The following is a 27,329-nucleotide window of genomic DNA, read 5'->3' as shown; positions in this document are numbered from 1 at the left end:
ACACTTAAGCCTCAATTATACTCCCTTGTGGACGCGAACAGGGACAACCGCGGACACCACGGACACGTAGTTGTTGTTATTGTACTACTTTCTATTCCTCTTGGAGTCCACTTGGTGTATGGTGGGCTATGTGCAGTTGGTGCCCTTATAGTGTAGTGACCACCTGGCCTCAGGTACACCCTCTGATGATGAAATTTATGTTACATCTCAGACCCTAGAGGACCCTTGCGGATTCAGAAAGAGAAAGAAACACTAGCCTTAAGCTGCTGGATGTTCCACTTTTTTGCCAGCTAGTTGCTGACTGTGTCTGTCTGCCATTTCGTGCTGATCAGGTAGTGTAGGATAGGTTGTTATTTTCATTTTTTTTGACTGAAAAAAGTAGGTTTGTTACAGATTTCACATAGTTTCTAGATCCACTGTTTATATAAAAGTACTGTTAGTACAGCATTAAGAAATAGACAAGTATTTAAGTCTTTGAAATATTAGTCCCTCAGAAATGTTGCACCTCTAAAAGGTTCGAGCAGTCCAGCCCCACGTGAGTAAGCTTTATGCTGCACAGGGCCTCCCCCTTCAACGCGATACTGTACACACTGATGTCCAGAGAAAGAAGTCCTGCAGCACTGAGCATAGAAACAAAACAGCTCTGAGCGCACACACACTCTGAGGAAACACAGTGATAATTACTGATCCAAAGACATACTACGCCTACTTAATTGTGCTCCTTACTTCTAAAACTCAGGGCAAGGGGAGACAAAAGGAATGCATATGAAAAATGTATCAGGGAGACCCTTATATCTCTCATTAGTATTGCTATGTCTTGTTCTGCCAGCCACCCTTATTACATTTCATCTCCCCCAAACAGCCATACGCTAATGACTCATTCTGCTTTCATTAACTATTCTTCTAAGAAAACAGCCAGACATCCTACACACATATAATCAAGTGTATAACCTTGAAATGATATTGCTGAGTAATTTTTGGAGCTCATCTGCTTTACAAAGAGATATTTTGCACAGAAGACAACATGCTTAGATTGGAGAGACTCTGTGACCAAAGCCATTATAAGGTAGGCTGATATCTAAACATATATTACAACTGTGTGCAATAGGTGGTGCATGATTTCAAAACTGCTGGAATGTTATTAAGCAGAAAACACTTTGGTAAAAGGAAAAAATAATATAGAGCATTTCATGCCACAGAGAAGAATATGGGCACATGGTTGCCTCATGCTGCGTAGGTGTCAAAATGCGATATGCACACTTTTTCCATTCATTCTATCGTGTGAAGCCATATGGCTGAGTGATAACATTTTACCCAGTGAGATCTGGGTCGAATCTCTCTGCCTGTTCTAGGGAATGAAACAGAGAGTGCAGACTCCTCATGAGATATGCAGTGGGTCTCCTTCAGCAGCACCAGCCAATTTACTAACTAATCAGCGCCACTGTAGGCATTTTGCTACCTTTGTGTGGGTGTAGAGAGAGGTCCTCATCTTGGAAATGCCTGCTGTATTTAGCCCTGTGTGCCGCTGCGTTAGCTTCACTTGAGTTTCTTCCAGTGGCCAAACGTAAGTAATGCAGTGTCTTCAGCCAGGCCGACAGAGAAATTAGAAAAATCTCCTTCTGCAGGTGATTCAGGAAAAGTCAGTGTGCACATGAACCAGACCAGAACTAAAATGCAGAAATGTATAGTTGTTTTTCCTTGGTCTGTCTGGAACAAATGAACCTAACTTCAGGTGTGAGAGCACCCTGAATGTCACTGCGTTCTGAAATCTAAGTGATTAACCTAACGAGTATGCGTTACTATTAAGGAAGGGAGGAATAAGAAATTATTAATGAAGCATAAAAAGCCATTGTGATAAAAAGAAGGTAACAATGATAATAATCAGGTCAGACCCTCCTGACCTGACCACCTCTCCTCATCTTTGGGCCCACCTTTGTGCCTCTGATACTGTGGGGTGGGACGGAAGCAGCCACCTCTCAGAGTAATACACCACACCCTATTCCTCTTTTCTCCTATTTGTTTTCTAGCTCATCTCTTTCTCGTGTGTTTTCCTATATAAAAAGGTATCAGTAATTTTCTAAAATAGCCAGCCACTGTAGCTCTTATTAAATATTCCTCAAACTGGAAGAAGTTTTCTTTTTTCCATTTTCAATTTTCACCTGCAGATAATGATACATTTGGTGCTCTGGTACAGTGGCTCCTAGCATTGGGAGTTGGGAAAGCTTATGGGGTCACAGGATAAAACTGAGGTGTCAGGTGGAGGAGGTGTCAGGTTGTGGACCAAATGACTGATTGACCAAGCCAGTAATTAATCCCTGACATTTGCTAAAGGCAACGATGTCTCTGGAATTTCCTGACAACAAGATGGAGTGAAGAAGAAGTGTTTCACTTCTTCAGAGATGTTAGTTCAAATCAGAGGAGTAGCAGAGTGTTTGCTCTGTCAGTCATTACACTGTCAAATTCGGTCTCTAGCTTGAAGATTCATTTTTAAAATGACCCCTTCTGACCCTAGGAGAGCGTTGCATGTTGAAATTGTGCTTGACATTAGTCTTACTTAAATTCCACTTAATTTACTGCAACAAGCTATGAAATTGACCCCCATAAAAGCATTTAATATAATTATATGAATTTTTTATTTATATCAATCAGTCAATCACTCAAATCACTGTGTATAGCATCTTTCATACAGGTTACTGCAATATTAAGTGCTTTACAGATGTGTGACAAGCTGATAATAAGACAGACTGTAAACAGTAAAATAATTTGAGAGTAAAGTACAAAAAAATAGAAATTATGAAAATGAAATAATTAAACAATAAAACCAATAGATTTCAAAACAATTAAATGAACAAAAGAAAATAAAAATAAAATACATAAGCGGGCATAAAAACATTTTAAAAAATAAATACAATAAAATAAATGATTAAATAATTGACATACAAAACTAGAATAAAAAAACAGGCTAAGCAGAGGTAAGTTTTAAGTTTACATTTAAAGACATCAACACTTCGAGCTGCTCTCCGATCGATCCTCAGATTTTTTTAGTGGTTTGGAGCATAAAAACTAAAAGCTGCCTATTCAAAAGCTGTTGTCCTGCTCCTCAGAACAGGTAAAAGACTTGTTCCAGATGAGCTGAGTTGTTGCTCTGGTTCATACATTGCAAGCATGTCACACAAAGTGCTTTAAAAACAAGTTAAGCTTGTGACATCCAGACACTAATATCTAAAATACATCTACAAAGAGCAGCAGCCACCCTGTGTCATCAGAAGACATGGCCACATTTATTTGTGATTCATCAGCATAGGTACATGTTGGCCTGATTACATATTTTAAAAAAACTGAACCCTGTTAAACATATAAGACTTCAAAAACTCTTTAAGGCCAAGGGCCCCCTTTAATCCTGGGCCATGGCCACATGTCCTTAATACATATTCTTGAGGATGCAGTATGTTTTATTAAGTCAAAATAAACGAGAGTGTGTGTGTTCATGATAATGAAGGAACATGTCACCAGTGCAACAGTGTGGCTCAGTGCGGGGCTTACCCGAACTCCACAAAGCTTTGAAGCTGTGACTGTTGCCATGGTAATGGTCGTCCAAAATTAGTAATTGGATACTGCAGTTTTTCTCAAATGATATTGTAGCCTGTGTGGAGATGGGAGAAACTTCCAGAAGGTCATGTCTGCCCCCCCCGACATGACACTTAGACATGTGGACAAGACTGAACTGTTTGTCCACCACATGGTTTGCAATTTTACAGTGCAACATAAGTTGTGGGTTGTCCAGTGGCAGATGCTTTCACAGCTGTTCCAGCTTTTTTGATACGTGTGGTGTACATATCAAAAGAGTCTCCAGCCTGTCATTATACTTTTTTTTTTCAAGATGTTATTCCTGCTAAAATAAAAACTTGATTGTTATCTATTTGTATTAAAGGTCCCATATTTGACCCTCTTCTGGTGTTTTGTTTTAAGTTTTGATATCCATAAGAAGATATTGTGGTTTTAAGTAAAAAAAAACCATCCCATGTACTTCTCCTCTCTCATGCTTTTCTCTGAGGCTCTTGCAAGAAAAGGGCGTTTTGTGTCAGTCTGATTTCTGAGTGACACACTGCCAGGCCAACCGCAGGTAAGGGACTGTAACCTACTACTGAAGCTGGGCAAAACTCACCGGTAAATGCAAATGGCGATGGTCGGTCAGCGCTGAAATGCGCTGCGCAGGCGGTTAAATTGGGACTAAAATGCTCCACCTGGATTTGTCGCGGAGCTGCACAACAGAGCCTTGGGGTTTAAAATCCTGGATCGTCCGGTGGCGTCAGGATGACTGTCCGCGGTGTTACAGCATTCAGACGCAGTGGTGGGGCGGTGGAGCCCGCGGCCCCGTCCGCTCACTCTCCTCAGGTGCTAGACCCTCTGGGCGGACTGACACGGTGCCAGTGGGACTCAGGATCAGCCAGGGGTGGCCGCAGAGACAGCTGGAACGGCGCGAGTGTAAGACTGCATATGAGAAATACGCTTTGTCTGAGCAGCAGCTTGGAGACAAAGCCGTCAAGCAGCTTATCCCTTTTTTTTCGGAGCTCTGACTCCAGGCGGTGGATATCATCCCTCAACTGTGAGTAAGCAAGTTTGCAGTCCACGCACAAAGCCATAATTATAGCTGGTTTTCAGTCCAAGTGTAACTCCACCAAACAACACTGATAACAGAAAACTTCAAATAGCAATATGAAAGTTATCCAAAGATCAGTATAAGAATAGATTAATACACATTTAAAAAAGGTTAAAAGCTGAAAAGATCGTTGGAGAGGCCGAACAAAACACTAATAAGAGTCCATAACAGAGATCAATTAAAAAGCAAAATAATAAATAAAAAACTGAGCAGATCTGAGGTAAACCCTCCGGGAAAGCAAATCCTGCAAGGTTGGATGATGGGTCCGGGTGGGCCGTGCTGAGATTGGTGACTGTGTCGTCGTGACATTGCAAAGTTACAGAAGTCCTGACGGTTCGGTTTGAGGCACACGTTCTGAATATGGGCTGTGTGTATTTTTCTGTGGATTTAGCGTTTTGATATTTTCACAGTGTTTATATAGCATATCCCATCAATGCTCGTTACTAACCTGACTTCTTCTCTCTCCCATAGTTTTGTTCTTTCTCGTCTCTCTCCTCTCTCTTCCTGTCACTTTCTGCAGGTATTTCTGCCCCTGGTGCTGCAGAGTTTGGATCTGTGACTGCAAACCACCTACTGCCCCCATGATCCTGCTCAACACCCACTGCTTCAATTATTATGATTATCATTACTATTATTGTATTTAGTTTTATTAGTATTATTATTCAGCCTATTATTATAATTATTAGTTTTATTGTTTGTCTCATTATTGTTATATATCTTTATGTTGTACCTGAGCCGGGTTCTGTTCAAGGTCTCTACCTGTTAAAAGGGAGTTTTTCCTTGCTGCTGTCACCAAGTGCTTGCTCATGTGGGAATGTTGGGTCTCTGTAAATATAACCATAAAGAGTCCGGTCTAGACCTGCTCTATAAGAAAAGGGCCCTGAGATAACCTCTATTATGATTTGGCGCTATATAAATAAAATCAAATTGAATTGAATTGAATAGCACCTAGACCTGCTTTATAATCAAAAAAGACATGGAAATCTCACTTTCTAAAATATCGGACCTTTAAGGACACCTAAACCCATCTACAGTGCATTCAGGAAGTATTCAGACCCCTCCACTTTTTTCACATTTTTTCATATGTTGCAGTCTTATGCTAAAATTGTTTAAATTCATTTTTTCCCTCATCAATCTACATTCAATACCCCATAATGACAAAGAGAAAACCCATTTTTAGAAATTTTTACAAATTTATTAAAAAAGGAAAACTGAAATATCACATTAACATAAGTATTCAGACCCTTGGTGTCTCCCATTTCTCTTGATCATTTTTGAGATGTTTCTACAGCTTGACTGGAGTCCACCTTTGGTAAAATCAATTGATTGGACATGATTGGGAAAGGTACACACCTGTCTGTATAAGATCTCACAGCTAACAATTTATATCAGAGCAAAGACCAACCCACGAGGTCAGAGGAGCTGCCTGCACAGCTCAGAGAAAGGATTGTGTTGAGCCACAGATTTTGGGAAGGCTACAAAAAAAAATTCTGCTGCATTAAAGTTTCCCAAATGCACAGTGCCCTCCATAATTCTCTGATGTAAAAAGTGTGGAACAACCAGGACTTTTCCTAGAGCTGAGCATCCTGGTAAGAAGGACCTTGGTAAGACAGGTGACCAAGAAACTGATGGTGACTCTGGCCAAGATGATCTCCAGAGATCCTGTGTGGAGATGGGAGGAACTTCCAGATCACTGCAGCCCTCCACCAATCTGGGCTTAATGGCAGACTGGCCAGACTGAAGCCTGTCCTCAGTGAAAGTTTGTAAAAAAGTTCCTTAAGGACCGTCAGACTGTCAGAAACAAGATTCTCAGGTCTGATGAAACCAAGATTGAACTGTTTGTCCCCAGAATTAAAAGAATTAACAGAGGCTGCCTGCAGGCATAGATCACTTTGACATTCAAAGAAAAGATGACAATGAAATTAAGTGTTTAAAAAGCTATCTTACTCTCTCTGCCCAACAAGGCATTGAGAGATATGTTTAAGAGGAAATGCAGAGGACAAAAAGAACAGATTGAGACTGAGAAAAGACAGTGAGAGCAATTAGGACAAAGGATGGTGATGCTAAAATATTCCACAGTATACATTAATACAATTTTTTAAACAAAAGCTTCATATTTGAGCATGAAAGTTAAGTCTTGATTTTGGGAACAGTGGGTTGACAAAATGATCTTAAGCTTCAATTAAAAGCGTTTTCCAAAGTTTTGGACCACATCTCAATGCCTTCAACAGCAAATGTGCAACCCTGTCTCCTAGAAAATATATTTACATATTATTAAATGTTTTCCCAATTACACTGCAGTAGCAAATTTGGCTGTAATATGTTATGAGGCTTTTTTTTTTTTTTAATGAGTGAAACACTGCTCCAGATTTCTCATTCAGAGTCCCGATTGGGGTTAGGTTTAGGCAACAAAAACACCTTGGGTTAGTGGTGATTTTTGTTAAATGTAGATAAACATGTTGGGTCTCAAGTCACTGTGATCTTTTTTCTGTATTAAACCAGACCACAATCTTTCCCTTAAGTAAACCAAGTGCTGCAAGTGCCTAAACATAACCATAAAAACGTTTAATAATTCTGTAGTCACTACAAGAGGATATTGTACTGCAAAATTGAATGTTTTGGCAGAAAACGAATACAGTTTCATTTGAACAATTTACTGATATGTGCAGCATCGAGATTTTTGCAACTTGCCAAATATGTTAATTGACAACATATCCTCATTATATGCATAGAAAATGTAATCCGGTCTCAACTACGTTTCCTTCCAAACACATTAGCTGTTGCAATTTAGTTGTATATAAATGGAATTTCTGAGCACAGGGTTGGAATTTGCTGATTAACTGAACCTTGTAAGACTTCATAAAAAGCACTTCATAGCTTGAAATATTTGCTTGACATTGACTCACTTCCCATGACATTCTTGACCTTGGTAATTTGACAAAATAATTTTAACTCAAGGTCAACTTAAAATCTTTTTCTGGAGCTTCAAGCCCATCTCAGTCTCCAGAGATGTGGTTGAAAACTCCAGAAAAAGATACTAAGTCTGTGGACCTTGAGTTAAGATTAATTTGTCAAATTACCAAGGTCAAGAATTTCATGGGAAATGAGTCAATAACCTTTTTTAGCCGGTTTACCCACGTTTAAAAAACCTGCATACACATGCCAATTTTGGTATAAAGGGTATTAATGAGCCCCAGCTAAGGTTAGCTGTTTTTCCCTGCTTCCCTGCTCTCTCTGCTTGGTTTTGAGCTTCTCTTGGAAATGGAATTTCCCAAAATTTTGATCTAATCTTTTAAGTTGACCCTTGTATCAGTATTAATGAACACACCATAACGCTGTTAAGAAGCTCCTCTTCTGGCTTTATGAATATGCATTCAAAACTGAAGACACAAAGACAGGAGAGAGAAATAGAAATTGCTATGCCTCAAAAGACTTTTCCACTCCATCAGTCTAATTTCACCTAATCAAATTCCAACCATCAAAGGTATAAATGCGGCAGCAGAGGGACAGACTGGATCTTTTTATATTCCATTTGCTGCAGTGTCGTGAGTCAGTGTCAGCGAGCCAGACAGAAGAGGACTGAACTGGTTGCAGTTGGCACATTTGCATAAAGCTCTTCTACCAGGATGGAGTTCAACTCACATTTTGCAAGTGTGGGCATCGATCCTTCTTTATTCAGCAACAACGCAAGTAACATTTGGAGGGAACTGCGAAACACTGTGGCATTTAAGCATAGGAAGAGTGAATATAGAAGTACTGAATAGAAAAAGCATACAGCATGTATGATTTGCTTCCATTAGGACGCTCTCAGGGGAGTGCACCTTTCCTCTCACATATATAGAGTATAATCAGTGTTGGGGTGTGGGTGTGTGTGTGTGCATGTGTAGGTTTATGACTTTATTTGCAAAAAAAAACAAAACAAGGAACAGTGTCCAAAGTGAAGTTTAGACATGCAGGACTAGTGGGCAAACAGGGAGATGAGAGGTGAAAATACTGTGAGGCAGAGGTCGCCGCTGTGTGTGTGTGTGTGTGTGTGTGTGTGTGTGTGTGTGTGTGTGTGTGTGTGTGTGTGTGTGTGTGTGTGTGTGTGTGTAGAGATACACAGACAGAGGGCAGAGATTGGCCTGGTGTGTCTCTGCTGATACCCTCTCCATCTGGCATAATAAAAACCATGCGGAGTAAGACAAACTGTGACTGCTGTGCTCTGCTAAGGATAAAAATCTATTATGCACAGAGAGGCACACACGCACACATACACCCAGTCCCACACACTTACTAAAAAACACATATATAGAGAGAAAAAACAGAGACAGAGAGAGAGAGAAGCAGACGGAGAGAAAGAAGGAGGTAGAAACGTGCCACAAAACCCTGCTCATTTATAATGCATATGCCGAGCTTGGGCTTTGAACAACAAACCCAGTGCCCTCCCTCCTCTTACTCCTCCTCCTCCTTCTTCTCCTCCTCTCCCTCCTCTGTTAGCAGAGGAGGGGAAAACCCACAGCCTGCTCTGACTACTTCTAACAGGCAGGGACACGCTGGAGGAGAAGGTTTAACCATTATGGGTTTTGGAAATCAGCTCATGTGGACCACACTGACTAGCTAATATCAGATTGTGAATATAAGAATTTGAACAATATACAGTAATCTTTGCTACATATGAGCACTATGGTATGACACACAAGTAACTGGGCTTGCATAATCTGTCATCTGTAAGAATTCAAACAATTATGAAAGGATAATTCTGGTTTATTAACACTTGGGTCTTATTTTCATTATTATCTCGCTATCATTCCAATCTGTAATAATATTGTACTCTCTGAGTCACAGCAACTAAGTTCTAGGAATGTCCAAAAAAAGTTGCAAAAAAAGAAAAGCTAAAAAGAAGAATGGGACAAGAACTATGAGCGGTAAGACGATCAGAGAGGTTGTAAAGAAACACCCAGGTTAGCCAAACTTATTTAGAGCGCAGCACAAAGGCGAACAGTAAGATCATTACCTAAACTGTATGTTGTAAACATCCATTACTGACCAACTTCCTGGTTCAACTGCAACCTTCTGTTGTGGAGTGTGTAGCTTTCTCACTCAAACCTGAAGGGGAGATGTGCTCTACTGTTCAAAACGTCTTTCAATTCAATTCAGTTCAGTTTTATTTGTATAGCACCGAATCATATAATACATTATCTCAGGCACTACAGAGTAAGGACCTTACAACAGTAATTCTTGATAATCTTAAACTAGAATGCAAATATAGTAACTTGCAAAGAAGGCGGGAGCACATTATAAAGACAGAAGCAGTGCAGTCTTTATTTCATGAGCTGATGTTTCAGCAACAACATGCCCTCCTAGGAGCTTAGAGGAAAAGTAAAACTTTCAATGTATTTGTTTACTTTATACAGAAGATTTTATACATCCTGTTGCCCCAGAAGTGATAAAACAACATTGTCATGCTTTGCCCTTTAAACTCTGAAGAAGTTGCCGAAACGTCAGCTATTACAGTTGTTCTCTTCCTTAAATTTTGCTTACTGTACTCACTCTACAGTCAACGCACAGTTTTCTTGTGTAATGGGGGATGATTAGCAACATGTGTGCTCACCTTCAGCTTTACCTTTCAATAAAGTGACTGCGATAATCTGAAAAAAATGGTTTGTTTACAATGTGTGTCATCATCCCACTGCTTGTGTTGCAGCTACATTCTGTCTTTTTCAGCCTTCCCATTGGACATTAGGTAGTAATTAGTATTTACTTACTTACACATACACGCAATAATAATGGATAATTGGCACCGTCAAAGACAGAAAATAATAAATTTTTTAAAATGTATTTGAAAATAATCAAATCATGCCAGTGCTTGAGGCTTTATGCAACAAAATGGCCTTGAGTTGAATGGTAACAAGATACAATGTCATGCTTGCATTGGGTGAATTACATCAAGTAATGGCTAGACTACAGATTGGTAACAAGCAGAGAGCACAGGATGAATAAAATATAGACATATTCATTCTTCAAAGGCTTCTCCCTCCCTGTTTCTTTATTGGGGTGGTCTGTGAGTGTGTGTGTGTGTGCGTGTGTACTTGCCCTTGAATGTGTGTCCAAATGGAGGTCCATTGAATACATGAGATGTAGGTCAAAATGTGGAAGATGCCAGAAATGCTCTGTTGTTCCTCTGCTGTTAACACAGACATATTCAGACATATTTAGACATATTCATCTCTAGCCAAATTCTCAGCTAGATGGAGCTTTTTAAAATACAGGCATGTACCCGTAGAGGAAGTAATACATACTTAAGGACAATCCACACCACCATCAATTTCTGGGAGTTTTTATCATCTGTCTCACAGAACAGATAAAGTTCCATCTCCATAAATGTGTTACTCATCACTGACTTTGAAAGGTTTGTGTCTGGCATTCATCAGTAAAAATATGTGCATCCACTTTTTTTCCAGTACCACACTAGATATATATTTTACTTTACAATATGCATACAAAACACCTGCGTTGCATTTAAGCTTTTCAGAAAGGTAAAAGAGATGTAAATGGCCTATACTGTATGTTATCTATTTTTTTCCTTGGCCAGGAAAAGCACAGGCCTTCTGTTAGTGAATGGTTGACCACAGAAAACAGTATGTGAAGTCCATGTGTTGTGCATTTGGCTAAAAACACTTGTCAGCTCTTTTCCGCAGTGGTAAGATTGCTTCCTAATAATATGGTTTATAGGGCCAGTTTCTGTGGGCCTGTGTTGAATGTTTCCATTTTAAACTTATCATTAGAGCCTGCTTGCTCCACATTTACTATCTTGCAGCAAAGCATGTGTTTAAACGTCAGTGTTTCCAACAGGACCACATGACATAAGGCTGCACTTCAGCACAGGGAAGGAGATGGGGGAGGAGAGGAACAAAAGGACAGCAGTAACTGTTCTGACAGAAAACTATCCTAAGTGATGCTCATTTTTTGAAACACACATACTGTTTGCTTTTGGTACATCCAGCAAATTGCAGTGAAAATTAAATCAGGGTTTAATCAGATTTTGACTGATATGGTCTACATTTACATTTATATTCACAGTATTATTAAAGGATCAACGAGTATGGATCTTGGAGGCCAATACTGACTATGTCATTTGGATTGAGGCCAGTTTTGTTCAGCGTCTTTACATTACAGTTCCAGAGATCCATGCTTGGTTTTAGGCCTCTTCAACAAATATTTACACCATCATAAGACACAAAAATCCAATGTCCAACCGATTATTTTCAATATGAATGGTATGTTCTATGATTTTGAATCAGGATTTAGAGTACATCATAGCACAGAGACAGCACTGGTTAAAGTTACCAATGATCTTCTCATGGCCTCAGACACTGGACTTGTCTCTGTACTTGTCCTGCTCAATTTTAGTGCTGCATTTGACACCATTGAAGATTTTATTAAAGAGACTGGAAAATGTCATTGGATTTAAAGGAATAGCACCAGGCTGGTTGAGGTCATATTTATCAGAGAGATTCCAGTTTGTTCATGTTAACAATGACTCTTCCATGCACACAAAAGTTAGTCATTTAGTTCCACAGGGTTCTGTGCTGGGACGATACTTTTCACCCTATTTATGCTTCCTTTAGACAATATTATCACGAAGAACCACACACAACACACAAACCCATTTCTCTCCTTCTTAAATCGATCGGTTGACGCAGCCAGCCGCCCCCCGAGTCTGGTTCAGTCATAGGTTTCTTCATGCTAAAAGGAAATTTTTCCTCTCCACTGTCGCCGAGTGCTTGCTCATGGGAAGAGCTGTTGGGTTTGTCTCTATAATATTGTAAGGTCTTGACCTTACTCTGTTAAATGCCTTGAGATAAATATGTTATGATTTGACGGTATATAAATAAAATTTTAGTTGAATTTCCTTTAAAAACATCCCACCAAAGTTATTTTAGGTCAGGTAGCAGCTCCTGGACACCAGAAAGGCTAAGCCACTGTCAGCTGACTGCTGGATTCTTACAATTTGTTCCAAAATGTTTCTTTTTAACACCTGCAAAGACCACTTAGTTTCATCACAGAACACAATCATATCCACTTAATGACTGTGGACTTCCTCTTCAACTTGTGTCAAAGTAAGTCAGTGACTCATTATTGCTCTTATATACCAGGCCTATTGTTCATCTATGTTTAGCACTGGTATGTGCGTTGTGACCAAAATTCAAGGCCCAAAGTCCCAGAAACCAACTGGAATAGAAACTACCCCGCCACAGGTTTGCTGTGTCTGTAAATTCGAACTGAAACAATTAGTCTATTAGTCTAAGCAATCAGCCCATTGAAAGAAAAATGATGGTGAATGAAAAATAATCGGCAAAAAGTTTGAGTCATATTTCATCCAAAAATGCCAAACATTCCATAGGTCCACCTTCTACATTGTGAGGATTTGCTGCTCTTCTTAAATTAGGATTTAAATCGGTAAATATCTGATTAAAGTGAGCAACTAGGAGCGCTAGGAATCTGACCAAACATTTGCTGCCACTCCCGAGTCCTTAACAGCAAGGCTGCAAGTAATTATTATTTTCATCATTTATCATTCATTTTTTCAGTTGATCAATTATGGTGTTGTCTATAAAATGAAGTGAGTCAAAAATGGTCATCAGAAGTTCCTAGGGCCTAAGGTGGCATCTAAAAATGCCTAGTTTTGTTCTTCCAAAAGGCCTAAACCCAAAGTTTTGGCCCTATAAACTCAGTTTAAAATGATATAAAACAGACAAAAGCTGCAAAATCATCGCATTTAAGAAGCTGTAAATCTTTTCTCTTAAGCAATTTTCTCATAAATGACTTAAATATTTAATTTATTTAATTGTTGATGATTAATGAATCAATGAATTGACTAATTGTTACAGCGGTACATTACAGTCATCAATAACTTGTGACAGTTAAATTTTTTTTCAAAAAGATTTGATAACCAGCCCTTGTTAAAAACCAGCAATGAATTAAATCATGGCAATCAAATGTCATGTTTTATAATTCTCCGTATCTTGATGAACTGTTTCACTGATTCATCTCTAACCAGAAGAGCCAGATTATGGTCTTTGTACTAGGCTGTATAAGAATAGGTCACACGGCACTTCTAATTAGTGATAAGGCAGGCCAAGTCCCCCTGTCCGACTGCCAGAGTATACACTCAATAATTAGGCCACTGTGATAATCCCGCCGCCTCCAAGCTTCCAGTAGGAAGCAGAGAGGTCAAATGCTCAGAAACTATTACACTTTAACAATCCTCAGCAGCCTCCCTGCTCCCCTCTGTCTGCTGTAGACACCAACAGAGCTAAACACAACAGGTCAGGAAGAACACGAGAAGCAGACACCTCATGAATGTACCATTTTTTATTAGACTTATATAGAAATACTTAAAAAAAAAACATGAAGTAGCACCATTACTTAAGTTTTACTTTTTATCATGTATAACTTTAAATGTCAGAAAAATAAAACTCTTGATACATTTTCAAATCTTGTCTCAGCAAATATAATATTAGTATTTGACCATGAGATTAAAGGCCCTTTATCATAAAATAAAATATACTTTGTTCTTAAACTTTGCTCAATAAAGTACATTTACGCTCAAGTAACTTCACCTACATATACATAAACAAGTGGTAAACAAATGTATTAAAATAGAAATACTAAAACTATAGTGGTGCAACAGAAGCCTGTAATTCCCACTGGAATCTAATTCATACAAATTTTAGAAAGCATAAACAGTTTCTTTGTTTTCAACTTACTAAGTTTTGTACATTTCCATGTTTCATAATAATATAGAATAAAATATGCTTTATATTACTGAATAAAAAATATGCTGGGTGAAGCAGATTTAAAAGACATTTTTTGCTGAACCTATAAAAACTCCATCCCAACAGAATACTGTCAAATGCAATACACATTTTGTGGACTTGGATTTCCTCCCACAGTTGTGTGATATTAAAATAATACAGTGATCAATGCCATAAGGCCATACTAAAAAATAAACAATATTTCAACCCAGCTACAAAAAGTTCACTGAACTTAAATTAAAATATTTGTAAACATCTTTGCAATAAGAAATATAATCTTTCAAGTCAAAAAGAATAAAATACTTTAATCTGTATTAATGTCATTTAAAACTTTTAACTTGTGGAAATTTATTCTATACATATATATGTAGGATATGTTGTTGCTCTCCCTCACGTGATTTCTGACCTCAAGCTGCAGTATCTTTGTAAGTCAATAGTCCTGTTTGACTGGAAGCCCTCCACATTTCCCAGCCATGGCCTCCCCTCTTACTACATTCGATTGGCAAAACTGGAAGGATCAGCCCACTCTCCTCACTTTATAAATATACGGTACAATTTACTAGAACTATTGATTACTATGCTGTAATATTTAAAACATGCACTTAGATGTTGAAAATATTTCCCCAAGCTACAAATATTATTAACAACTACGACTGAGCCCAAAAAGGGTGTCTGTCCCTTCTTCTGGATACTGCAGCCTCTTACATACATATGTATATCTATGTACACTTTCCAAATGAGGATTGGGTGATCCCATTAAAGCAGTATGAAGAGTCTGTTGTTGCTATTGTAGTCAGTCTCGCTCACTAGATAGTCAAAGAGTTACACTTCTTATGAAAATATACGTATAGCCTGAGTGACGCCGGTGTGGCAGACAGGGCATTTGGGCTCGCTCCTCTCACATATACGATTGGCACATTCCATACAGAAGAGGTTGTGCCCACAAGGGACCAGGGCTGCGATGACCTCACTTTCGAAGCACACTGAACAGTCGCGGCTGCCTTTTCGGCTAGTGCCAGACGAGGTTGAAGAGGAGGAAGAGGACGAGGAGGAGGAGGACGAGGCAGAGGAGTCACATGGAACCCCAGGTAGGTGAGGGCCTGGCAGGGAGGCAATAGTACTGGAGTAGGCAGGGAAACTGAGCGGGCCTCCGCCCGGGTCACTGCGCACCCTCCGGGCTAATGGGTGCTCAGTAGGGCCTCCAGTGTGGCTATGAAGTGGAGGCGACAGTCTGGGCTGCGGCGTACATCCATTAACCCTTCTCTGACTCACCGCTATCCCATTGGCATTAGGGGAGGTGTTTTTGGGGAACATGGCTGAGGTGGAGGTGGGGGAGCTGCCTCCAGTGGAGGAGGGGGTCGTGCGACTATCATACTGGGACCACAGGAGGCCCGGCGGGGCTTGCGTAGGGTCAAACCCTGGTGAGGACTCAAAAGTAAGATCAGTGCAGTCTGGCGAGATCACCTCACTTCCGTAAACAAAACCGTTGCCATTGGTGTTGACATTGATGTTGTTGTTATTGTTGTTACCATTGTTGTTGGTGGCGGTGTAGCTGAGAGCGGGGCTGGGAGGGCTGTAATCTGCCATGCGTGAGCTGTTGTTACCAAAGTAGGAGTCTGTGGAGGCACTGCCCAGGGAGGAGGACGAGTCATTGCGATAGTTGGAGAAGGGTTTACGCACCAAGGTGGGGGTCATCCCGGCATTGGGCTTGGACCACAGGGTGGCATGCCCATGCAGATCAAAACCCACATCGGTCCCATTGGCATGGAAGTCATTTTCATCCTGGAGCTCAATAAGGCCACCTGTCCTCATGGCAATGTGGGCTTCAATCTCTTCACGTGCTCGGTCCACATTCTCCGGCATCCCAGTCACCTCAAAAACCGGCTCCTTGTCTCGGCTGGGTGTCACGATGTAGGTGTGGGTCTGCTGCTGGATGCGCTTGATGGTAGCACCCTTGGGGCCTACAACCAACCCCACCACGCGGTAAGGAACCCGAACCTGGATGGTGGTCTGTCCAGGCAGGTTAGGTGGTCCAGGGACTGCAGTGCCGCTCCCGTTCAGGCCGGTATTTTTGTTTCTCGAGGCTCGGATCATGGAGAAGTGCTCAGCAGCAGAGATGATCTCCCTCCTGGCCATAGCCACATCCTCCCTCCTTCCCGTTACCACAAAAACAGGCTCCTCACCTCGAACCGGGGTCTTGATGTAGGTGTTGGTCTTTGCTCGCAGCGCTTTGATCTTGCAACCTGGGACATGGAAACAAATGGCTAAAGTAAGGGCACGTCCCAGAATTACAGCTTAAAATATGTCATGTGTCAAACCAGTACTTGTGGACTATTCAAATCAGCTGCTGTATGTTTATTATTGTCTCACAAAAGGCCAATGGCCTCAGAAATCAGATGAAACCAGCCTTTTGGAGAAGAACAAATTCAAACCACATGCTGCATCACCACGGATGTACAGCAGCAAAATAACTCACAAAAGAAAACTCACTTCTGGATCCTTGATGATACCTGTTCTTTTACTACAATATAGCCCACATCTACAACAGCTGCTGTTAGAACCTTTTTTTTTTTTTTTTTACATTTTTACATTAATAGCATAATGGAATGGGGAAGAAGCTACTTAATCCCTTTCTAGTGAGACACTGCATGACAGTGTAATGTCGTTGCATAAAGTCGCATTCCAACAGCTTCAAACACAAACTCATTTTTCTTTATGATCAAAATGGGACTTGCAGAGGAAACAGCCTTGGAAGAATGACATAATTAGCAGAGCAAAGCCAGCTGAGTGGGACAGGGTGATGTAACCAGGGATGCAGAGGAGGGTAAACCCACCTCAACTCAGTCTACACAGTCAATTTCAATCTCTGACATAAATTTATAATGAGCTAGTATCAGTCTGATGTGGGTTAAACGAGGATAGGGTCTCTTTTATGGGGCTGTCTTAAAGCAATCCCTGAGGTCACGGTTAATCCCCCCCCCATTTATAACCTAATATAACCTGGCAAAAGCTGATGTGCGGCGGCTTCCTGATATAAAGCTAGTACACTAATGTCCCGCTTTAGTCGCTTTAAAGTGGCGGGTGGGAGTTCTAGGTTCCTTACAATTCCTGTTTTTCTGGGAACAACAACAGCAGCAGCAGCAGCAGTACTGAAGGGAGGGGAAAAGATTCCGCATATAACCAAGCACCAGTACCGCCCTGCAGCCCTACAGCTGGAAGACTAGCTAGGTCTGTGCAGCTATGGGCGTCTGCTGCTTGTGGCAAGGTAAGATCGTGACCGACGTGCTAATTTGATCCTGTGCTGCTCATCCCCATAATCATAAAATACAGCCGGGAATCGATTTGCAAGCCGCTTATTAACAAACAAAGAGACAACTGTGGTTACTGAGAGCCACTGTTCCCTCTGAGCTCATTCGGTGACCTACATGTCCCGCTTTATCAAATAAGGATTTTAATAACCTGACATGTCAGCACTCATTGCTGCACGTCAACCAAACACTTTTGGAAGTGTCTCTTAATTTCTATACAAAGGTTGCTCGATTAGCCCCGGTACCGATCGTTCGTTTTCCTCAAAACTAAACTCCATCCAAATTTTTAATAACTTAATGATCATTTCATTACCTGGAAACGCATAGACACCCGAAAACATGACTTAGTATCTTGTCAGAATTGGTTCAAGGCAATCTTCAAATCGGCACAGACAGAATCCTCCCAGCGGGCACTTATTTCACTTAAATGTCAACTTTCTTGAATTGGTTCACGCTGGTCTCTGCCGCCCACCTCATTGTATTTATAGAGGAGGAACAATGTGTGACTAACCGGCGAGACAGTAACAGAAGTTCACGTTTTATTGAACTGGTGACGACCTGCTGGACTATAGAAATGCCGAATTCGCGAGCGGTGCCTACACATTTAGACAAGATGTCGCAAAGCAGTGTCGGCGCTTGTGCAGACGATCAAGATTGTGTTAAGATATCGCAGGCATTATTTGAGCGCATATTGGCGTTCTGTTCCTCCCACACAGTCATAGCTCGGGACGTGCTCGCACACCGTTAGTGTTTGGGTGCATGGTCGTCCTGTAGAGCTCAGCTGCATAACACGAAAAACACAAAACTAAACTATCTAGAGACACCGAAACACACACCTTGTCTGCCCACAATCTCAGCCACATGCTCGGAGCTGGGAACCGGGACGCATTCAGTCATGTTGACGCTCTTTTTGCGGGGCTCTTGGTTGTTGTCGTACAGGAGGTTCTCGTCGTTGTCCAAGCCGAGCAGGGAGAGCTGATCCAGCGCGATCTGCAGGGCTCTCTGGTCGTCCAGCGCATCTCCCTGGACACTGCTGTCAGCGAAGAGCGAGCTGGGCATCTTTGCGACTTTGCAGCGTTGCGGGATCGAATAAAAGGCAAAAGGAAGGAGGGTATAGAAGGACTGACCGGGGGAGAAAGAAAGGATAGGGGAGGAGGAGGGGAGAGGCACCGGACCCGGTTTTCAAAGACAACGGGTCAATGCAAATAAATCAGCGCAGCTGATGGGGAAAGAAAAAACAGTGCAAGGAGCTACAAAATAACATCCACCCCTTTTGTTTTCCAGGTAGAGACTGGGTGTCCCGGTCCGAGCCGAGGCGGGCTGTGCTGTTTGAACGGAAAGACAGCGAAGAAAAAAATCGTGTTTACTCCGGGGCCGGCGGTGGCGATAGTAATAATATTCCTTCCTGACAAAGTGCCCCTCCCCGGCTTCCCTCAGGTCCTCTGTTGCTTATGTCTGAGTCCTTGCAGAGCCAGACAGAGAGATGTGCGGGTGACGTCACCGCCTGGGCAGCGACGATACGGTGCGGATTATTTGCATATCCACGAGTTGTGATTGGCTGGACGCGCGGCGAATGGGCGGGGCTGGGTCCCAATGCACGCCCAATTCTTTGTTCTCAGTCTTTCTCTTTGTCTCTCACTCCTTGTCTTTCTCTGTTCGCTCCTCACTCAGAAAGTTCTATAGGATGTTTTATTGGCCTGAAATATACTGTATGTACTATCACATAAAATTAGAAGTTCCAACGATGGACATTTACACTAATATGAACTGAAAAATCAATACTTATATTTATGTAACATACAATCCGTATATCTGTTTTTATCTCTAGGGTACCATCTCTCCTGTTTGAAACTGTTGTTCACTCTAAAAGACAACATTTTCAAAATATAACATATTATTTTTTGAAGAGTTTAAGATACCTGCTTTTGCTTTACAACACAGGACTTCGATATCACCATGCCATCACTGCAGTTGAACCCTTGTGTGGGGGGGGGGGTGATATGTAGTTACATAAAACAACAAACAAGAGTGGAGAGGGGGAGGGGTGTCAAATTAGCCCTAATGTTTGGGGCCCTCAAGACCCTGGACCGTTTTAGCAGCTCTAAAAACATATTTATCATTGTTTAATAAGCTTGATACTTTATGATTTTCCCACATTTTATGAGAAATACTTCTAAACATTATGTTGTGCTTTTATTCTTCTTCACTGTTCTGTATAAAAGGTATGAAAACGGAAAGGGGGAGGCATCATTGTCCTCTCTTTAAGTCAGCAGTGGAGGTAGTGACAGAGCCAAATCGACATCTGTGTAAAAGGGAGAGCTGGCGAACTATCTAAAATCACACAGTCTTTGTTTGATTCAGGGTAAAAAAGCAAAGCTAGATTAATGAGGGGTCTTCCTGATGGCAATACAGCAGGATCTCTGTTTATAAGGGGCTAGAGACTCCAGCTGTAAAACATGGTCAATTTGCTTTAGATCTGTGATTAGTGTTGACAATACTTTTTACAGGGCACTACCAGTCCCAAATTCTAAATAAGCCCATTTGGGTCTCTGTTATTGGAGTTTTATTGCATTTTGAAATTAAGACGTCTAACTTGGAGTTAGACAACAGAAAGAAAATGGTTGATTTTGATTTTGTAGTTATTATTATTTGTATACAGCAGTGGGGTCTGTGGGACCCCAGACAATGAGGATGTAAAGCCAACAAAATCAACAAAAAACAAGGGTGGAGGAGCAGAACATTAAGATAGGATTGAAGTATACAGTCAATTTACAATTACATTAGATTAGACAATTAATCTTAAAACAGCATATTTGATCTTTCAGCCCTCTAAATATCCAGTCAAGCCTGGTGTTACTGGCTGTGATTTCATGGCAAAGATTATTACAAAAGTAGAGAAAAATCAGATTGTCATACACATTACCCAGACAAATCTGCCGCCACTGCAGTGTATAGATGCACTTGTAAGGGATGGGAGGCTGTTCTCTGAAGTCAGTATTAGATTTCCTTGTGTGACTGATATACAGTAAGTTATTTAGTCCGGTGTGAAGACTGGGGTCACACCTTATGTACTACATTACATCAGCATGTGTAATCAAAGTCGTTTTTGGGCCACAGGGAACACATGGTAGACTAAGAAAGGTCACTACATGAAGAGCATTAAATGATACAAACCAACAATATTTTATCATCAATTTGTCAAATTTAAAGTAAAAATATAAAATGTGCAGTCCATGTGATAATAGCTACAGGCAGTTTATATGTCTTCTTTATCAGTATAGCGTTGTATTATAAAGCCTAAAGGTTAAATAACAATCAGGGTGATGGGTTGCTAGCCTTTGTGGATGGCCATAGACTGGGAAAGGCAGGAGGAGGGTGGAGGTGGATGGGGGTGTCACAGGGATGTTTGGCCGACACAAAGGGGATTTCAAGCCAATTCAAAACCGTTGAGACCAGAAGCCCTTTGCTTTGTCACCCCACTCCTGGAGCACAATACCAATGCTAATGAGGAGCCGCTCAGGAACTGGAGGAGGTGATGGGATGGGACCTTCTTGTTAATATTTGACACCTAAGCTCCCCCCTACAACCTCCTCCCCTATTCCCAGCAATCCTAAATCTATTCAATTCTATATAGGCAAAGTGTTTCCCATACTTTTTTAAATCCTAGACTATAAATAGACAAACACTGCACATCTCTGATAAGATTTTAACTCATGGAGAGAATGTTTGTTACTAGACATGATTTGATGATTTGACTGTCTATTCTATATTTAAACCTTCATTTTGATTATTCCAAAAGAGACGTCTTGAAAAAAATTATGGAAAACAAATTGGCCTAGAAACATATTCAGTCCAATTTTTATTTTCTAACGATGTATCCAAGCCTTCTCTCGCTTGCTAGAAATAAAATTCCAGGTGGAGAAATACTCCACTATAGATTGAATGAATTAATTAATCAAGTGCAGTGGTGTCAAGTGTCAAGAGTTTTCTCAAATGCTTGGTCATATTAATCTGCTTATTCCCCAGTCAGGTAGGAATGTTTCTCTTTCCTCTTCTGACAATCACCTGTCACCCCTCAGATTTACAGTCACGGCCAGAAGTATTTGGATAGTTACACATTTATTTATTTTTTTCTTCAGGCTGTAAGCTTCAGCACATTCCCTCTGAAATAAAATAATGGACACTACATTAAAGTGCCAAGTCACAACCCTAATTTGAATCAATATAGATATCAATATAGAAAGTACTGTGTGGGAGATACAGCCCTTTAAACACATTGTGCCCATATTTTAAGGGTTCAAAAGTGATTAGACACCTTACTACTAAATGTTTTTTGGGCAGCTATGTGTTGTTTTAATGTTAGTTCATGCACAAAAGAAGCTCACTCATGGCTCAGAGCTGACTGAGAGTTGAGAGTTGCCATTTAGATTGAGAGTATTATGTTATTGGAGTCAATATGAGGAGTGAAGAGGTGACAATGCAAGTGAAGAAGATAATAATGAGGCTCAAAAAAAGGACAAATTTAGCAGAGAGATATCAAAAGTAGTTGGTATGCCAAAATAAGCAGTTGAAGAGCACAGGTCTCTTGTAGATGAGCAGAGGATCATTTGTGTAGTGAAGAAAAACCCCTTTATGGCTACAGAGCAAGTTAAGAACGCCCTCGTGGATGTAGGCAGACATGTTTCCTTGTCTACGATCAAGAGAAGACTTCATGACCGTAACCACAGAGGATTCACCACAAGATGCAAACAACTTGTAAACCGCAAAACCGGGAAAGGCCAGGCTGCAGTTCACAAAAACACACAAAATGAAACCGGTTCTGAAACAAATTTCTATGGACTGATGAAACAAAAATCCACCTCTGTCAAAATGATGGAAAGAGGAAAGTGTGGACAAAAAAGGAACAGCTCATGACCCAAAGCCATCCCCTCATCTGTCAAACGTAGCGGTGGATTTGTTATGGCTTGGGTATGTATGGCTGCCGATGAAACAGACACACTGGCATTTACTGATGATTTCATTCTGTGAGCTCAGTGTCAGCCAAATGCATCAAAACCCATTGGATGACATTTCATCATTCAGAAAGACAATGATCCTAAACAATGATCCTAAACATAAGGCTAAACTACTTCCAATTTTACTGGAAAAGCTCCTGAAACCTGCTGAGGAACACTGAAACTTCATTTGTTGCCATAGCAGAGGCTTGCTCTAGGCTATAAAGTGGGAATTGAGTAGTCTTCATAACTATCACAATGTTTTTGGTAACATGAGGAATTACCCAATTTTAGCCAGACACAGAAATATGATAATAGAAAATGATCTTTATTTTCATAATTTTTCAAAGATTTTCTATTACCAGCAAAATGCACAAGAATGTATCAGTATTACTATTTTCATCATCAAGTCTTTCTTTTATTATCTTGTTATTTTTAAATCTCTCAATAATATCTTGCTACCTCAGCACCAGATCTGCTTTCCATTGAGTGTAGAAATAGACACTTATCTAGCTATGACATCTAGCTAAGCTAAGCTACTGCCACTTTTATTTGACTAAAATCCCTGCGTTGCTCTTGGCTGCACCTGACCCTGTTATCTAGACACCATTCCAGAAATCCTACCAGTACAGGTGAAACTTCTACCCTCACAGTTCTCCTCTGCACTGAATCCCTGACTCTGAAATAAAACAAAAGTAACACTTCTTACAGCTGAGTTTATCTAAATTTATAAATCTCTACTGTGTCCTGTGTTCAGAGCTCTGCTGTAAAATTCTCCCCAAGCTTTGAGGGCCTGATGTAATAAAGGGCTACTGAACTGAATTGAGAGCCTAATGTTGTTGTGGCCTTGCACATGCACAGAGCGTGTCCCACTGCTCTTTCTTAAACCCACACGGACGCTGATTGCAGCATCATCGCCGATATTTGCTGTTTGGTATTAGGTGTTAGCCAGCTGCTTAGAGGCGATTACCCGTATGCCTTTTAATGAGAGGAAGAAAGGCTTAGCCTGCTCTAACCCAGAGAGCAACGGAGACAGACAGGGTTTAGTGATCACTCTGCCAGCCACTGCGCTGTAGCTGCAGGGCTGCAGACACAGACACTGGGTCACAGTAAACATCAGGTCACAGGATACAGAGCAGCCTATCTGCTCATTGCTCCATCACTGTAACACAATGACCTCATCTAAACACATATGTGCATACTCTATAGGTTTCCTGCTGCATCTACAGGCTATGCAGATTACAGTACTACATTGTTAAGAAACCATGTGTGGCTGGGTAAACTGCAAGTAAACTCCCTCTTGAGTCATTATTGCCTGTAATGGACTCCCTTAAATCTGTACTAACTGATATTTCCCTGTTAACACTAGATCAAATAACTGAGCTTTTGTTTGTGTTTTTCAGCTCACTTTTTAGGTTCTGCTGCCTGCAAACTCTTCTCATTAACCAGTAGCAGCTAAAGCTTTGATAAATCCATTGTAAGCTACCTGCCATATACCAATTGGAGCATTTGGTAACTGAGGAGCCAGATATTTTCCTCTTGAGTCGGTGAAGACCTAAACAGAGCTAAAAGGAGAGTGTATTTGGAATATGCTAATGTTGCAACAGTTCTGCTGGATGTTTAGACAGGTTTGCTAACACATATCAACTTCATAAAGTCAATGTCAGATATTGTTTTCAGCTTGTTCTGTAACCAAAAAAAAAATGTGGCTTTGAAGTCATATCAGCCTATTTCCAATAAAAACTATCTACTTGTGTCAAGTAAAAGGCTGGCTATCATTTGAATTTTTTCTATATTAGTGCTGATACAATACTTAAGTTTGTATACTAATGCAAAAATAATATTTTTTTACTAACCAAAGATGCCAACATTGTCAAATGTTGCTGTCTAAACACAAGCAGCCAGCCAGCTACAAGACCTAAAATAATGATTGAAAATATTAACTAGCTTATCAAATAATATAAACAACATTATGACTCTTCCCAGATATTAAGTGCCAGCTTTCAGTACCTGGGAGTTTTTGATACTCAGTGCCACAGATACATTTTAATCAGTACCAAAAAAGTACTGAAATTCTATACTCAGCCATACAGGGCTCAGTATGATTGTCGGATTGTTTGTTTCAATCAGTTGGAGTGTGGCCATTCAGAACAGTAGAAACACCTTTGTCATTAGACAAATAACACGTTGTACAAACTAGTTTATTTGAAGTAGACTGAGATCCTTAAGGGTTCCACCCATATGTTCATAGTTTTCAGGGCATGTATCAATACGAAATTTCAGACTGAAGCTGCCAATAGCAATAATTTTAAAAAGAATTCACCTATTTCTCTGGTATTTTTTGGACAGAGTAGAAAAGCCTCAGGCACAGTCCTACCATAGGGCATTAAAACAACCCAGTGAAACCAAACTGAGGCACCTCAATTATATCAGAGGTGGGTGGCACACAGTCTGCTGTGTAACCAGTGCTTCTGCTACGTATACGTGCATCACATGCTGTGAGGGCACCAAGTGCTCGAGAGGGCACCAAAACAGCCTAATGATGATCAATCATAATAATCATAATGATGAATTATTTAAATTTAAGATTAAGCGCAACTACAACAAGCACCATTAGACTATTATAGGCAATACAAGATAATCTACAAAATTGCTCGAAATAATAAAATGAAGTATGGTGCCCCCGTCTCATCTAGCTGTGGTTTGCGCCTGCCCTGAAGCATGACTAATTTTTCAGGTTTTTCCTTTCTTTTGTGACAAATGAATTAGTGGAGAAACAGGGCACGAGTGGTCATCGAATGGTTTGATGAGTATGAAAATGATGTGAATCGTATGCTATGGCCTTCACAGTCACCAGATCTCAACCCAATTGAGTAACTCTGAGAGATTTTGGACCAACGTGTTAGAGAGCGCTCTCCACCAACATAGTCTAAACACCAAATTAGAGAATATCTTTTGTAAGAAGGATGTTCCATTTCCTTTCCTTTAATTTGTCACCCGTCTGTATATCCCGTAGCTAAGTAGTAGGCACAAATGTGGCTGGCTGGCATTGTACTGTTCTTGTTCCTCTTGTTATTGCAGTAGTAGTAGTAGTAATAATAAAGTTGCACAAAAGAGTGCATTTCTACAGAGGTTCCTGCTCTAGTAAAGCTATTTAACTGTTCACATAGCTGTTGCTGTATGCAATTGTACATTTGGTTTCTGTTGCTCATTTAGAAGACAAATTAAATATTGTCTTTTCATAACATTTTTCATATAGGCTTGTATGCATTTTAAATTGATCCATCATGGATTATGTTTTATTTACATCAAGGAATTTAAGGTCTTGGTTAAGTTGTAGCCTGTTAATCGTATTTTCATTTCCTGAATGAATGTAAAGGTAAAATATAAAGTTAATGCTAATCATTTCAGATTTGAATAATAACAAGCAGATATAATTGTTTGATTAATTTATTCATACTAAGATTTGTTCTATTTTATTTTTAAATCTTTAAACCATCTTCCTTAATTCCCAGTTAATTCCTGTAGCTTAAGTATCTTGAAAATATATTTAACTCTGCATTTACTGTATATGCTAATTCATTTCCTTTGTTTTTCTAAATTAATGCAGGATCAATGCCGAAATTTGTGCATGGAGGAACCCAGGACCACGAGGAAGATTCTGACCATTAACCATCTACCAGCAGCTCAGTGACACAAGATACACTACACACAACCAGCAGGTGTAAAGACTCAGGAAGAACAGTACCCAGCCCCGACCAACAACTATCAACCAGCAGTTAAGATATAAATAATAAACATCACACGGCCGGCAGTTTTGAAGGCATAGCAGCATCTTTAGTTAGTTCCATAGTGTAATAAATTGTATACTGTGATTGTATAGTTCTGGTTTTCTTATTTGTAACACTAGTGTAGTGCCCGTTCAAAATGTACCTGTCAGTAGGGGCTGATTGCTAGGAATCCTTTCTGGTCTGCAGGGTGTGATCAGTCAGTCTTCTTTGTTACTGCTGGAGCTGGCTGCTCCACTCTGCTCTGCTCTGATAGTGTCTGGATGACGGCATAGAAAGTGCAGTCACAGTTGAGTTCCGCCTTTCTTAAAACCCTGGCATCTACACGCTGTAAATTGTGTGCTGCACTGCCCTCATAGTGTAGTTCTCCCTTTTTCGTCATGTCAGGTAACTTGTAGAACCACTCGTCCAGAAAAAAACTTCACAGTCAGCACTTCCCCGGGTCCCCCGCAAAGTTTGAAATCAAGCAGATAAATGTTTGTCAAGAACATCTAAATACAGACAGACAAACAGAGATTTCTCCATTTAGAGTTAGATCGATAATGAAAATCTGTGTCGTCAGTGTAAAGAATATTGTATTTCACTTCTTGGCAATTACGCTTAGGTCACCCAAATGGCCAGCAGCGGCCCTGTATTTAAAGAGAGGGGAGGAACAGCAGAGAGCAGACACAGCAGGAGATAGAAGGATGCAATGTGCTTGTTTGTTTTAGGGACAGGTTGGCATGTGGCACACTCACATGCATGGACACACACATGTACATACACACAAATACTCAAAT

General features: G+C 40.5%; 1 protein-coding gene and 1 long non-coding RNA gene across 3 annotated transcripts; one reads left to right on the top strand and one right to left on the bottom strand.

Moving 5' to 3' along the window:
• Positions 1–14,067: 14,067 nt before the first annotated feature.
• mex3b (mex-3 RNA binding family member B) lies at positions 14,068–19,066 on the bottom strand. 2 transcript variants are annotated; one of them, XM_040139012.1, is made up of 2 exons: positions 18,605–19,066; positions 14,068–16,703 (listed from the first exon to the last, which is right to left on the bottom strand). In XM_040139012.1, the coding sequence occupies exons 1-2, from the start codon at positions 18,825–18,827 to the stop codon at positions 15,292–15,294; spliced, it is 1,635 nt and encodes a 544-aa protein (XP_039994946.1). In that variant the 5' UTR covers positions 18,828–19,066; the 3' UTR covers positions 14,068–15,291. The 2 variants fall into 2 exon arrangements, with proteins under 2 accessions (XP_039994946.1, XP_039994957.1); XM_040139023.1 differs by lacking the exon at positions 18,605–19,066 and adding an exon at positions 18,082–18,210.
• On the top strand, positions 17,531–26,532 carry LOC120796323. Its single transcript, XR_005708365.1, has 3 exons — positions 17,531–17,725; positions 19,053–19,290; positions 26,373–26,532. It is a non-coding gene; the product is annotated as an uncharacterized LOC120796323 (long non-coding RNA).
• Positions 26,533–27,329: the final 797 nt, after the last annotated feature.

Source organism: Xiphias gladius, chromosome 1 (assembly GCF_016859285.1).
Source record: "Xiphias gladius isolate SHS-SW01 ecotype Sanya breed wild chromosome 1, ASM1685928v1, whole genome shotgun sequence".
Taxonomy (NCBI): domain Eukaryota; kingdom Metazoa; phylum Chordata; class Actinopteri; order Istiophoriformes; family Xiphiidae; genus Xiphias; species Xiphias gladius.
The sequence above is the reverse complement of the archived record's forward strand: the minus strand, read 5'-3'. Positions and strand labels throughout refer to the sequence as shown.